This window comes from Diorhabda carinulata, chromosome 4 (assembly GCF_026250575.1).
Source record: "Diorhabda carinulata isolate Delta chromosome 4, icDioCari1.1, whole genome shotgun sequence".
Lineage (NCBI taxonomy): Eukaryota > Metazoa > Arthropoda > Insecta > Coleoptera > Chrysomelidae > Diorhabda > Diorhabda carinulata.
Window position 1 is genome coordinate 10,161,634 of NC_079463.1, and position 14,790 is coordinate 10,176,423.

The 14,790-nt window shown below is 35.3% G+C and overlaps 1 protein-coding gene across 9 annotated transcripts in view; it reads left to right on the forward strand.

Annotated features, from left to right (window-relative positions):
- LOC130893438 (NAD(+) hydrolase sarm1) overlaps positions 1–14,790 on the forward strand; it is a 91,175-nt gene that overhangs the window by 23,875 nt on the left and 52,510 nt on the right. For 2 of the 9 annotated variants that reach the window (XM_057799551.1, XM_057799561.1), the window contains exon 1: positions 1,535–1,833. The exons of the other annotated variants lie outside the window; for them this stretch is intronic. In XM_057799551.1, the coding sequence (XP_057655534.1) occupies positions 1,759–1,833 (75 nt within the window). In that variant the 5' untranslated portion in view covers positions 1,535–1,758. Of the gene's footprint in view, positions 1–1,534; positions 1,834–14,790 lie in introns of those variants that run through there. 9 annotated transcript variants of the gene reach the window in all.

The following is a 14,790-nucleotide window of genomic DNA, read 5'->3' on the forward strand; positions in this document are numbered from 1 at the left end:
AAGATTCAGCTCTTATCATATGTTAACCAACCAAAGTGCATTGAATAATAAACAACATAGGTTGTGCTCTAATTTTTTTATGTGTATAAAATTGAGTAATGAACAAGTCACTAGTAGTATCCGTGTCAAAATTTGCAATACTATCAATGTTAATTTAAAAGAAAATATCAAACCCAAAATTGCTTAAACTAAAACTCGCCCACAAAAGTTGTGTTTCAACTTTTATAAATATCCGTTTAATGTACAAAAGGACATAGAAAAAAACAAAATAATATTGAGCAACATGGAAGGAGAATTCTAATTTGAAATTAACTTCTTGAGCTAGAACAGCCTGATAAGTAAGTAGGTACGTGGAAATCACACTGGCTTCAAATAAATCTTCATTCTCATTGGGGATTTTCTCTTGAAAGAAAAGGGTTTTTTAAACAATTTTTTAAAAGTTACTCCGAAAAAAGTACGTGCAGTTTAACAATGAATTTGGTTAAAAAGACCCTAAAAACTTCAGGGGAATCCCAAAAACCGGTGTCAATATCAAGCAACGTCAGACACGTTAGTTAGGCAACCATAGATACGTGAGCACGTAAGAGTGCAGTACGAGATCAGTCGGAAGGTTTTTGAGCTATACCAACACAACTTGCCATGCCCAGTTGGCTCAATTAAAAATTACTTTTTCCCGGATTTGCGAAATTCGAAATTTCATCTTCTCCTAGATCAATATGGGTAAAAAGCATCGCTCCAATTGTAATAAAGAACTAAGAGCAGCTCGCGATAGGATTATATACATAAAACCCTACGGCCTAAATGGAATTCCACGTGTAGTACAAAAACAGTCATCAAAGTAGCACCCGGTTGTCCTAAGATACAAAAGATTGAATTACTTGAGCTCTAAAGATATAAAGACCGCGCCAAGTCACCTGCTTTTCATGGAGCATCTTCTACAATGGGAAGCCTCGTAGAATACACGGAATACATAGTTGCTCCAACTGTGTAAATTTATTTTTGTTCCGTAGGTGCTGATTACCAGCAATAATCACGTGGAGACCTTGAAAAAAGTAAATACGATATCGCGTTCGATATTTAGGGAAAAAAACGAGATAAAGAGGAAGTAATAACTATTGATCCAGTGTGCTGATTGTCATTATCTATTGGAGAGGTCTTATCCAATGCCTGCCGTGTCCAAGAAGAAAAATTGAATGCTCTCCAGACATGGATGCTTCAGATATTGAAAATACGCAGCAAGTATACTTCAAAGCACTTCTAGGAGAGGTTACCCTAGAAATATGTTCAAATATATTCTTTAGATGATGCTAAAAGTGATTATTAGATAATGAACTTAGATGTTATTGTTAACAAAAATATAATGGGTGAAAATGTTTTTGGGCGAATTTATGGGTTTAACAATTTTTTGGAAGCATAAAACAATATTTGTAAACACCCTATATATACCTTGAAAATAAAGAATTATAAAGAAGCTACGAATGTTTTCATAAATCCCTTGCCACGATGATGTTTAAGTCAGTTACTAGCAACGTCCTCACAACAGACCAGTTGCTAAACTTGGATGGACACGTAGAGGGGGATATATAAGCAGAAAACGAATCATTCACATAACAGTACGAACAAAAGTTCACGTAATATCGACGTAGTGGTGAAGAATATATCGCTCGTATGTGTTCTTCAACTTTCTAATATATGATCGGGTTTACGTCGTTCATTTTTGTTGTGTGAGTGCCCAGAGTGGTGAAAAAGTGTGTGAATATGGTGGTTAACAGAATCAGTAATATGCCAGCTCAGCCAAATTTAAACATGAGTCGCCTATTTTTAACCAGAAAGGTACAATTTTTTTTTTGTTTATTTTTAAATAAATATGAAGTATATAGATGTTGTGTCGTTTCAAAATGAACAAAAATAATTAAACACTTGGCCTTTAGCCAACTGTGACCCTTTTAATATTTACGTCGAGAGATATATTTATGAAATAATGTTATATACATACATATATAAATAATTTACGTATTTCTAGTGATAAGGAAAACAATAACTACAAATTTATTCACGCAAATATTGTCGTTTTCTAGCATATAAATAACACTAGTTTTTTTTTTATAAATATACCTTCAAAGAAATGTCAACCTACTTTCCTTTAACCTATGCACTAATTTTATAATTTTTTTCAACTGCCCTGTATAATTTAATATTCATGAATCCTTACGGAATACCTCGTTTCAAATTGAAATACGGAGGGAGTGTAATACGAGGATGGTCCCAGAAGTACTTGGTTCAACAAAGATAATAGAAAAATTTTGGAGAAAAATATTTTTATTTTTTAACGTTTTCAACAGTTTCAGTTCCATACACTTTTCCCAGCGATGTTCAATAAGTTCGATACTCTTTTTATTATAAGAATCGTCAAGCTCCTGAAAATAGTGCTGACACACCTCTTCATTTTTGGAAAATCTTTTACCACCGAGCCATTTTTTCAAGTCTGGATAACAAAAAATAAAAAGGGGGCTAAATCCGGTGAATAGGATGCTTGAGGTAGCAATTCAAACTACAATTCATTAATTTTGGCCATTGCAATAGCGGATGTGTGAGCTGGTGCATTGTCTTCATGAAACCACACTTTCTTTTTAACCAAATACGGCCTTTGTTATTTGATTTCTTGCAATAAGTTCGTATAATCTCGCATTTGATAGTTTTTCCTTTTCCAATATAGTCAATGAAAATTAACCGACGCGCATCCGAAAAAACTGACGTCATGATGTGACCTGCAGATGGAACGGTCTTTATCATCTTTGGAGTGGATTCTCCCTTTTTAGTCCATTGTTTTGATCGTTCTTTTGTTTCGGGTGTGCAGTTATGGACCTACGTTTCATCCTTAGTTATAAAACGGCGCAAAATTGGGCACGACGCTGTTTTTTTACACTGTGAGCAAACGCGGCACTCATCTTGCGCACAGCTTTATCACGACCAAATTTTCAGTTAATATGCGATGTACCGTACTTTTTGAGATGTCTAGTATGCCTGCTAGCTCGCGTACTTTTAGTAATCGACCGCTTTGTGGATTTTCTTCGACATTTTTGGAGTCGTCACCTCATTTGGTGGATTACTGGGATTACGCGTATCCAGAAAAACCGACACCATGATGTTGCCTGCATATGGAACGATCGTTGCCTTCTTTGAACCGGTTCTACCTTTACAGTCCTTTGTTTTGATTGTTCTTTTGTTTCGAGTGTGAAGTGATGGATCACGTTTCATCCCTGGTTATAAAACTGTGCAAAAATTCGGCTCTATTTCTGCAAAAAATTGCCAAACACTCGATGGAAACATCTTCACGACGCTGTTTTTGTTCCATGATGAGCAAACGCGGCATCCATAATTAATATGCGATGTTTTGTACTTTTTTAAATGCCTACTATGTCTGCTAGCTCGCGCACTTTCAGTCTACGATCATACAGTATCGCTTTGTGGATTTTTTCTAACTTTTCTGGAGTCGTCATCTCATTTGGTCGACCATTGTGATGATGGTCTTTGCAGGTCTCGTTCAAACTCTTTTACCCAATATTTTTCTGTTGATAACGAAGGAGCCGTCTTACCCAATCTAGTTTAGCTTTTATATTGGTTGGGAATTTTTACATATTCACTGAGAACGTTCACTATTGATGGCTGCCACCTCTAGGTCTGACCAGGTACAACTGTCACTTTTGAAAAGTGAAAATCCTTAAGACCGCTTGACATAATGCAAGACAACGTGCCTGATATTGCATGCAATTCCTTGCAAGATCAAAATAATACTTAGACGAATATTGGACGTCGCTTGCCATTGCATAATGGTTGCCACCAATCAAAATTCCATAAGTAGAAGTGAAAAATTTCCTAATCACAAACTTTATTTGATATTTTGTGGGCAGTTTGGAAATGGAAATAGCAAAACATAAACAATATAAAAGTGGTCAGTGCATTACTGGCAATAATTATATCTGCTGCTACCTTTATTGTTGGAGTCCGATGGGCAGTTTAGCTGGAGAATTAGATGAGTAAACAGAAAAATTAGTTGAGAATAGATGAAGATTATAAGCTTCTTTCTGTCTAAAACTTGTACGCAATAAAAGTGCCACCAAAACGATAAAGTGCCGAGATCTTGCATAAAACAATCAGCTGAACTTCATCTTTGCATGCTTTTCCTCAAGAAATATTGCGTCTTGCATTCCATTACACATTGTATTGCATCATGTCAAGCGGCCTGTGGCTTTTACGCCTCAATTTAATACGTTTTTATTATTAATAGTATGCCCGCCTCAACGCAACTATGAAGTGTGATATTATGTTGATAAGACATTATTGGAAACAAAAGTTTAGAGCACCAGTGGCAGCAAAGAAAGTAACGTGTAGCCTAAATTAGAAGACAATGCGAAACTTACGCGGAATAAGATCCATGGCGAAATTATTGAGTGTATTTTGTAATAGAAATCAACATAATAATCATTACGAACAACAAAACGTGCTATTTTGTCTTAAGTAAAGACATACATGAAGATAAAAAGCGATTTTGTTATTAATTAATCAATTTAATTTGTTTGCGTTTGTCGGAATTCGCTCTTCTTTTGATGTATTATCAGTTTTGTTTTCTTTTATATCGCAAAAACCAAGTAATAAGTAATTCTGTAATAATTGTCGTATAATAATTGATATTCAATTCCATATATAACAATGATTGAAAGCAAGAGTTAAAATTTCTTATTTTGCTCAAAAATTACTGTAAAACTTAACAATAAAGTTTTTAAAAGTTCTTCTGGAACAGCACATTCCAACAGTTTCATCATTCCATTTGAAAGCATCGCAATAGTGACATTTTTTATTCATTGAGCCAATAACAATCAAACGATAATTATGATATTAAACTAAACCAATCCTTACGCATGAAATTTCGGCGGCGCTTGGCCTGCATTTCTGCGTTACGAATTCTTCTCGCTTGCGATTGTTCTATCGCTGTTCCAACCGCCTAAACCGTAGCTTGTCTTTCTGATCGAACTCGTACCTGAAAAGGAGTTTCAGCTGCTCTCAAAACTCTTTGTCGCTCTGCTTGCTGTTGCCTCCTCATCTCTGCGTGAACTGACTTTTGCACGGAGCTGTTGCTTTGAGGCATTTTTAAAGAACAGCGTAAGAATTAAAACCAAAAAGTAAGATCTAAAATAATGAATAGCATGTAACCTCAAAAATTCGAATAGTTCTATACTGCATATAATATGTACATTCACATTTATAATATTAGCAAGGATTATATTGGGTGTCAATGAGATAGTGACCACTCCAAGAAGTATCAATTTGAAAATGTATATTTCATTTTCAAAAATACGGTAATCCATATCACATTTATTTTTATTGGGTGGAATTATTGAAAATAGCTAATATTTGTTATGTTAAGGCTGCTCAACCGGTCATCCTATTACAACAAAGTCTGCGAGGAATGGCCAGTACGTTGAACATGAGTAGTCTGCTGTTTACGATCATTACCCAAAAACTGGTAACTTTAATCGAAGACGAGATACTGGCCCTAAATTGACACCAGCCAACTGAGCAGCTAGAGGACGAGTCTACAGAAGACCAGGAGAAAAATTCGCGCAGTGTTGCACAAAACACGCTTTTTTTTGGATGGTTTGGGCGGGCATTTCAATTGAGACAAAAACCGAGTTGGTTTTCATTGAAATTGGAGATGAAGCGGGGGAATTAAACCGATACATAGAAGAAATTCAAGGGGATCACGTCGATCCCTACGCTAGTTTTATCGGTGAAAACTTCATCCTAATGTAGCGCAATGCTCGTCCACATACTGCAGATTTCATACGACAGTATTCATAGGAGGTCGAAATTAACGTTATGGATTGGCTAGCAGGTGAACCGGACTTAAATCCTATCCAGCATTTATGGGATGCACTTGAAAGGAATGTTTGGGCTAGAAATCCTACACCTTCTTTACAGTTAATTATAACTTTTGACTTTTAACCGCGAGCGAGTTGATTTGTTTGCTCACGAATGTAATTAACTTTATCTTTCTGGCTACTTCTTGATTCTTGAGGTGAGGAATCTAATGGTGTATGTTATTGTATCGAAAATGTCGACATGATCAAAAAACATACCAAAAGGTGAGTTGCTTATAACATTTTATAGGTTTTTATACAAATTTTCAAATACCACATTGAAAATTAAACTTTTTTCTAGATGAATGCCGTGAAACTCTATTCAAAATGTCTCTATCAGCGTCTTTTTCATTAAAAACAATAGTCGGCGACGCGTAAAATAAAAGAAACAATGTCCCACGCCTCTGACTATTTAATTTTTAATCTGTTTACAATAAAAAAGAAGAACGGCTTACACTTTATAATATACATATAATCATTCTCAAATTACCGTTAGAATTTTTGAAAATATCCTACAAAGAATGCACACTTTTATTATTTTTTCGATGAACTGATGAATGATGAAAGTCAAAGGTCTCTGTCTTATCAACTAAATTATATTAAAGTGAACTTATGTCATTATTGTCATTAAAATTCCAGTTAGTGACCTGTCTGTCAGAGCTCACTACTTTAGGATGGTGGTATTTAAAAACGCAGTGTTGCCAGTTATAATTTATCAAAACCATTTTAAACAAAAGTGTGGCAATAGATATAATTGTAATAAAATAGACAAAAGAGAAATAAGTAAATATGAAGACATCAACTACGCGTATGGACATTTGTTGTAGTATATATGCACAGAGGGAGTGAGTAGAGAGGGAACTTTTTTAAAAGTAATTGAGCAAAAAAATATAAATAAATGAAGTGGTTTCAATAATCTGACTACTGTACTGTTGGATATCATGTCTATTAAGAACACACTATCCGTGTATATGCTCTCTTAAATACTAATCTTATTGTATACAAAAGCTGTAATTAATTATATTTATGGTCGTTAGAGTCAAATCAATGCAAAAATAAAAGTGAGTAATTTGTGGCGTTAATGGAACTTCAAGTGTCTAAGGGACACTTGAATCGCTTAAATATGCCGTTGGTTCCCATTAGGAACGGTCAGTGTACAATAAATCTTAACGAATAGAATAGTAGCTACAAGTTAAATAAGTAGATTTATGATTCTTCCCAGTCACATCAATAAAAGACGGTAATACGAGACGATACGTTAATGGAGGGTAAAATAAGGGACACTTTGTATCACTTAATAAATTATTAACAGATCCTAATGGTTCCCACCAGGATGGTGATAGGGTCTGTAGATAACAACATTGATTTAGAAGGAAATAAGACAGCAAAAAACGGTTTCCAAACATTTTTATAGGAACTAAAATCCTTGAAACTGTACAAATATAACGTTGATAAAGAAGGAACGTAGATTGGAATTCAATAGAAGTGAGAGATTCAAAGAAATGATAAAGCAAAGAATAGACATCTCAAGAAAGTACAGGGTGCGGCAGCATAACTTCCTTTTTTCAAAAGTTAATAAAACTTATTGTATGAATCAGAAAATTTTTATTCGTTTTTTATAATACAGGCACATACATAAAGTTTTGTTTTACTGAGTTTTGAAGATCAAATCAGTTAGGTGACGTCCCCCATTCTCCATACACTGAGTAAACCGATTTCTGGCGTTTGTCATGACTCTTGCCAGCATAGCAGGCGTTATGTTGGCAATTTCTTCCTGGATGTTCGTCTTCAAATCTTGTAGGGTCCTTGGACGGTTCACATACACACGGGATTTCAAAAAACCCCATAGGAAATAATCACAAGGGGCCAAATCGGGAGAGCGGGCTGGCCACTCCAAATCGCCCCTAATTGAGATAAGGCGCTCTGGGAAGTGTTCCCTCAAAACAGCCATCGATGTTCTTGAAGTGTGTGCCGTTGCTCCGTCTTGTTGGAACCAAGTGTCCCCTAAGTCCAACTCATCTAGCCGTGGGAAAAAAAATTCCTGTAACATGTTTACATACCGGTGCGAATTCACTGTCACTGTGACTTCATTTTCCTCAAAGAACCAGGGACCAATAATTCCACGTGAGTAAATTGCACACCACACTGTGACTTTAGGTGAATGCAAAGGCCGTTGATGCAATTGTCGAGGATTGGTATCAGCCCAGTAGCGCATGTTTTGTTTGTTTACGGATCCACACAAATGAAAATGGGCTTCATCACTAAAAAAAACAATAGCGTCCTCAGGAACGACTTCCAGAAAAACCTCACACGCGTTCCTCCGAGAATTGAAGTCACGTTCAGAAAGTTCCTGCACAATTGCCATCTTGTATGGATGAAAATGAAGATCATCATGAAGTATTCTCCTCACAGAACGATCGGAAAGTCCAAGGGCAGACGCATGTTTGCGCGCAGAACGCCGTGGTGATCGCAACACTGAAGTTCTAACTAACTCAATGTTCTCAGGTGATCTAATGGGCCGAGGGACTCCAGTTCTTCGTCTTGTCACACTTGCAGTTTGTCTGAACGTAGTGACCCACGTAACAATTGATTTCCGGTCCGGGACAGGGGCCAAGGGGGCTAAATTAAAGCGATTCCGAAAGGCGCGCTGGGTTGCGATCACAGAACATCCGCTCGAAAAGTAAACCTCAACGGCAAACGCACGCTCCTCACTGTTCCAACGCATGATGGCGACTGAACTGTGCCGGGACAAAACTTTATAGTCCCCCCTCTCGAACGAGACCACTAGCACTCCGTTACGACATCTACCGACTAAATGGCGAACTTTTTAAAAAAGGAAGTTATGCTGCCGCACCCTGTATTATAAGTGAATGTATCTATAACAAACGCATTTTTCATCAATTTGGGAATGCGATAATGATTTTTTTCTTTACGAGGAATATACCTTCTGATAAAAAAAATTGAATACATTAATATATAGATATATACATAGGTATCGTTGCTGAAATTGCATTTGTTTTTGCCAACTAAACGCAATTTCGTAATGTTACCAATGAATATATAATTTGTAGGTAAACTTTAATACCCAATAACATATAAAATATTACGAGAAAGTTTGCTAACATAAACATTTTGTTTACTAACCATTAGTCAGATAAAACAAGTTAATTTCTTTGTTTGTGTTTCCCATAGTTTCTTTGTTTATAACTATCGTCGAAGTATGTAGTTCTTTGTTATTCCTCTGAACCTACAACCACATTAGTGAAGTGTACGTTCAATATCAAATAAATTATCAAAGAATATACAGTTTTATTCGTGAAAATTGATTGTATAGTATTGATAATATTCAGTCCAAAGTTAAACATTAACTTTCATAATAATAAACTCTAGATGAATTTACGCAATGCCACTAAAGTTCTCGGGCCCTCGACCCATTTTTTTGATGATGACCAACAAGCTGGAAATTTGTTAATCGCTTGTTTAGGTCAAGACCGACAACTTTTTCCTTTGCGAAAAACCTCGATTTTGCGCCATTCTCCCCGTAGAGGGCGGTAAACATGTAATTTGGGCGAGTTACCAATAATTAATTACCAACTGGTTGATATTTATTTTAAACGGGAGATTATTCATTATTATTACCTCAAAGAAATTTGTCCGACAAAAATGACGCGCAATTTCCCCTGTCCGACAGGGTAATTATGTCAGTTTACCACGTTTATATTAATGGATAACCAGAAAGCTGATTTTTTGAGAATTCGAAGATTAATAAATTAAAAAAGCATATACTGATGTTGTCCGACGTATAGCGCGCGCCATAAAGGGAGTCCGACACTTGAAATCTACGTTTTTAACAACCAATGCATCACTGATTACTAACCGTCAGACAACGGGAGGGTTTATAAGAAAAACATATTTTCTGACTGAATATCACTTTGACCGACAGAAATATTGCGGCATAAACGTAATCCGACACAAAGAACATACAAATTCATTTTTTTTGTTAATTTTTTCCCGATCTATATACTTTAAAGAAGCTGAAAGGTACATGAAATAAGGGTAAAATTTTCTCAACTCTCGATTGCATCTATTTATTTTGCAATTTCATACTACTATTACGTCCCCAGGGAGTAAAGTTGAACTTTACTCCCTAGGGTCATCTAGAAGCTCCGAGGGTGTGACATTGATCTTGCTCCCGTGGAGCGAATTTTGCACAAGTTAACCCTGAATTCGTCGAACCAAAAACTGAGCTAAGAAAGCTAAAAATGCTTAATTTTATCATTTTCAGTTTTAGTTATTATTGAAAATAAGAATGTATTCACATTCAGCTGTTTTAAAATAAGTAGATAAAGAGAAAAAGCCAAAAATGAAGATACAGTTTGTCCATTATACTGGACAAAAAAGCAATTGTGTTTTTTAATTATCTAAATAGTTTGCCCAGTGATTTTTGTCTGCCAATGAACTTTATAGATTTCATATGTTGTTATGAAGTAAAAAAAATCAGCCTGTTGGTAATCAGTGATGTATTGGTTGTTAAAAACACAGGTTCCAAGTGTCGGACATGAGTATATGCTTTTTCAATTTATTAACCTTCGAATTCTCAAAAAATCAGCTTGCTGGTTATCCATTAATATAAGCGTGGTAAACTGACATAATTACCCTGTCGGACAGGGGAAATTGCGCGTCATTTTTGTCGGACAAATTTCTTTGAGGTCATAATAATGAATAATCTCCCGTTTAAAATAAATATCAACCAGTTGGTAATTAATTATTGGTAACTCGCCCAAATTACATGTTTACCGCCCTCTACGGGGCGAATGGCGCCAAATCGATGTTTTTCGCATAGGAAAAAGTTGTCGGTCTTGACCTAAACAAGCGATTAACAAATTTCCAGCTTGTTGGTCATCATCAAAAAAATGGGTCGAGGGCTCGAGGACTACTAGGACCGCGATCGGCAACCTTTTGAGCCAGGAGAGCCAAAAATTAAAATTTAAACAAGCTTTTAGAGCCATGAAATTTTGCTACAAAAAAATAATTTTTTATTCATAAGAAAAAATCTCTATTTATCCATATGTATGTAGTGTTTTTCACTAATCGTTGTTGCCCCTTGATTCTTTCTCTTCATACGTCTGGCTCTATAAGTTGCTATTGGAAAGATTTTATTTAAATTATCCCATTGTCTTCAAGAAATTTTTGTTCGGCATTCGCTAAATCTTTTCTCTAGTTTATCTCGAGAGCTGTAGCAATCCTACAAGCTTTTCTTTTGGACTTTGGAAAGAGATATATCTATCCACAAGAGCAACCTTTGCGGCATCTTTAATGTCGCATCTATAACAAGTGATAAGCTGGATAAGTGATTTAGCCTTTCTATATTGTATTGTTTTAGCGGGTAATGGCAAATCTTTGATCTTTTTCAAGATCCCTGGGTTGTTTTCGAAATCTCAAAACAGATTTTCAGATGCACGTATGAAGCAATCCTTGACGTGTGTCGTCAAAGGCGAAAAAAAGCAAGAACAAGTACAAAACGATTTTCAAATCTTTTTTTTTTATAAAATCAATAATCTTTGCGTATGGAACTGCAAAGTCACATTTCCAAAGATCCGCATGTGGCTCACGAGCCGCAAGTTCTCAGTGGGATCTTCAAAAGGGCCAAAATTTAACTCTGGCTAAATCACACAACATATAGCATTGGATAAACAAAGAAAGTGTTCAAAGTACATGAGGAAATTTAAATTAAAAAAACGAAGTGAGAGTATCTGAACAGTTATGCTCGCAAGGTATGAGAATTATACTTTTGGAATGTCAAAAAACTATGGTCACGACATTGGGAGAACGTTCCTCGAATTATCGTTATTTTTGTAATTTAATTTCAATTTCATCTGCTGTTTCATTATTCTGCGGTGTCTTTCCTACTCCCATGTGACTTTCATTCAAATAAAACAAAGTGAATTTTCACCTGAGTTTAAATATAGTAATTTGACGTAATATTCAGCGAATTTCGCATCGATATGAAATTTTCGCGAATAATATTTACACAAGTTGGTAAATTCAAGCGGGATATTTCAGTTTATTTTCACAACATTTATATTTATTGCAATTGGGTAAATGATGAAAATATAGTCCCTATAAATCTGTATAGTTAAGATCATTTATTTTATTGAAAAAATAAACTAGAACATTCCAGCACGTACCCTCTATATCCGATTTATTATCGTCTAGCTTCCGTATAATTTAAAAAAACATCAACATACATCGCATAATCAATTTCTTACAATAAAAGAAGATATCCCCCTAAAAATGTGATAAGTAGTTTCAATTTTGAGTTTCAATAAGAACCAACTCGGAAAACGTAGACAAGCTGGTTCGGTTGGCTGGGGTTAATTTGGGACCAGTAGCTGGACTTTTTCGCTCAAGGTTAGCTGTCTTAAGTCTTCTTCTGACTGTCGAGCGACTCCTCGGGTTTCTCTAAGTTCTTGTTGGACTTGAATACCAGTAAGGATCCGATTTTTTAGCATATTTTGATAATGTTCGATAGCTAACTGTGTAGTGGTAGTTTGAAGATATTTACTTATCTCATTGTCGTGTTTTATACGATCATACATTTTCAAAATTTTGTATACACCTCATATAAAGTTATTTACGATGTTGTGGTGTTATCAGTTTTAATTATAAATTATAATTTGGTTAAAACATCAACTTATCATTAATATTTTGTGGTTCTACGCAAATCACGGTTACTATAATTAAAAAAGAAACATGGGAAAGGACAATTCAAATGCACACAGTCGAAATTCGATCGTTGAGTTGTCTAGACCATTAGGCGCCAATGTTATTTTGAAAATACAAATCTCCCATATACGATAACAGAAATATTGTACGATGACAGAAAAGTGTTATAGTATATACGATTACTTTTGTGCGGAATGATATTTGTTTGTATAAACAGTCCAACGACTTATATGGGGGATGGTTAGAAATAGCCCAGTCGTGAAATAAGATTTACAATTAATTAGTGTAAAAAACAATACTACGTTTTTAGAAATGGAATATGACCGTTTCGTGGACTTTAAGAAATAAAGTTCAGACCAGATATCGCTTAAAAGAATTCTATAATGTCATGGGAAGTGAAAGAACAGTTAGAAGACTGTGTAATTAAATTGTTTCTAATTCTTACGTGCCAATGAAGGTTCCCAAAAGCACATCATGTACTAAGATAAGCATTTCACTAGAGAACACCAACATTGGACAAATGTATGGAGTAATGTTTAGTTCAAGGACGAGAGATTTTTGCGTAAATTAACTAGAACAATTTTGGCGTTTCTTACAAAAACGACCATAGTACTGTAAAAACACCCATTGTCTCCCCAACTGCCCAACACCAACCCTAATTTGCTTGTCTTCTAATGTTCACTTTGGCAAATACAGGAATGAATGTGAACTAACCACGTCCGTCAATGCGCGTTAATGGTAGTAGGGATTAGTACGGTCCTTCAAGCAGCTATACTTGACTACTATTGTCAGTTTTATGGTGTCTGTTAGATAGTGAAGAGCAGTACTTTCATTGTTTTTACTGAGACGAGAAAAATATTTATTGGTGCAAAAGATATTATTCTTAAAAAGAAAAGTTTTGACTGGACAGAGTCGAGAAATTTTGGCAAGTATAATTTATTTTATGCGCCAGGAAGCATCAGAAAATAAACATATAAAGGACATTCAAAAACTTCAAGATCGTGTTGCTATTGCCACATGTGTCATTGAGCATACGATTTCATATATCTAAAAGGAGATGAGGCAAATAAAAAATGGGAAATCTTCATCGTTTTCTACTCTAAACATAAAAAGAAAAATATCAAAACCCAAAACAGGCTTGGATAATTGTGATAAAAATGTTCTAAGAAGATATATTTTGAATTATCAAGTGACCCATAAAAGTACCAATTTTGTGCAAGATACATAAAATATTTCACGATTAATATGGCTATACAGGTTCAAGGGAAAGTTTAAGAAAAATTATGCATAGCATGTGATTTCGGTAGAGGAAAACTAAAACAAATAGAAAACTTTTAATGGAGAAATCTGAAATCAGACAAAAAAGATTGAATTTTTTAATAAATATAAAAAAAATTCGCGAAGAAAATCGGGCTATAATATATAAATGGATGAAACGTACGAGGATATATTGAAAAATTATTAGCCTACTACAGAACCAAACAAAATTTTAAATATTTTATTACTCAACATATTCTCCTCTTAATTGGATACATTTATTGCAGCGAACCTGCAACGTCTCTAGACCTCATTTTTTCAGTTGAGGAAAGAGATGATAGTCGGACGGAGCCAAATCTGGTGAATAAGGAGGGTGTTCTAGTAATTCAAACCCTAAATCACGAATTTTTTGCAAGGCAACATGAGATTTGTGTGCAGGGGCGTTGTCCTGCAAAAACAAAACACCTTTGGATAGCTTTCCGCCTCTTTTCTCTTTAATTTTTTCTCCCGTAGAGTGGTCAGTAATATCGAATAGTAATCTCCAGTTATTTTCCTACCCTTATCCAAAAAATCAATCATAATTACTTCATGGAAATCCCAAAGCAAGAACTTTTCCAGCAGATTTTTGGACACGAAACTTCTTAGGTCTTGGAAAATCCGAATGTCGCCATTCCATCGATTGTTGCTTTGCTTTGCTTCTGGATCGTAGAAATGTACCCAAGTCTCATCCATAGTAACAATTCGGTTTAAGAAGTCTACATCGTTTTCAAATCGAGCACTGATCTTCTACCTGATAAAATCATGTCATGAACTGCACCGATATTTTCGGGAACTGACACAGAAACTGGCCTTCCTGATCGGTCATCATCTTCAATGGAAAATTTACCTC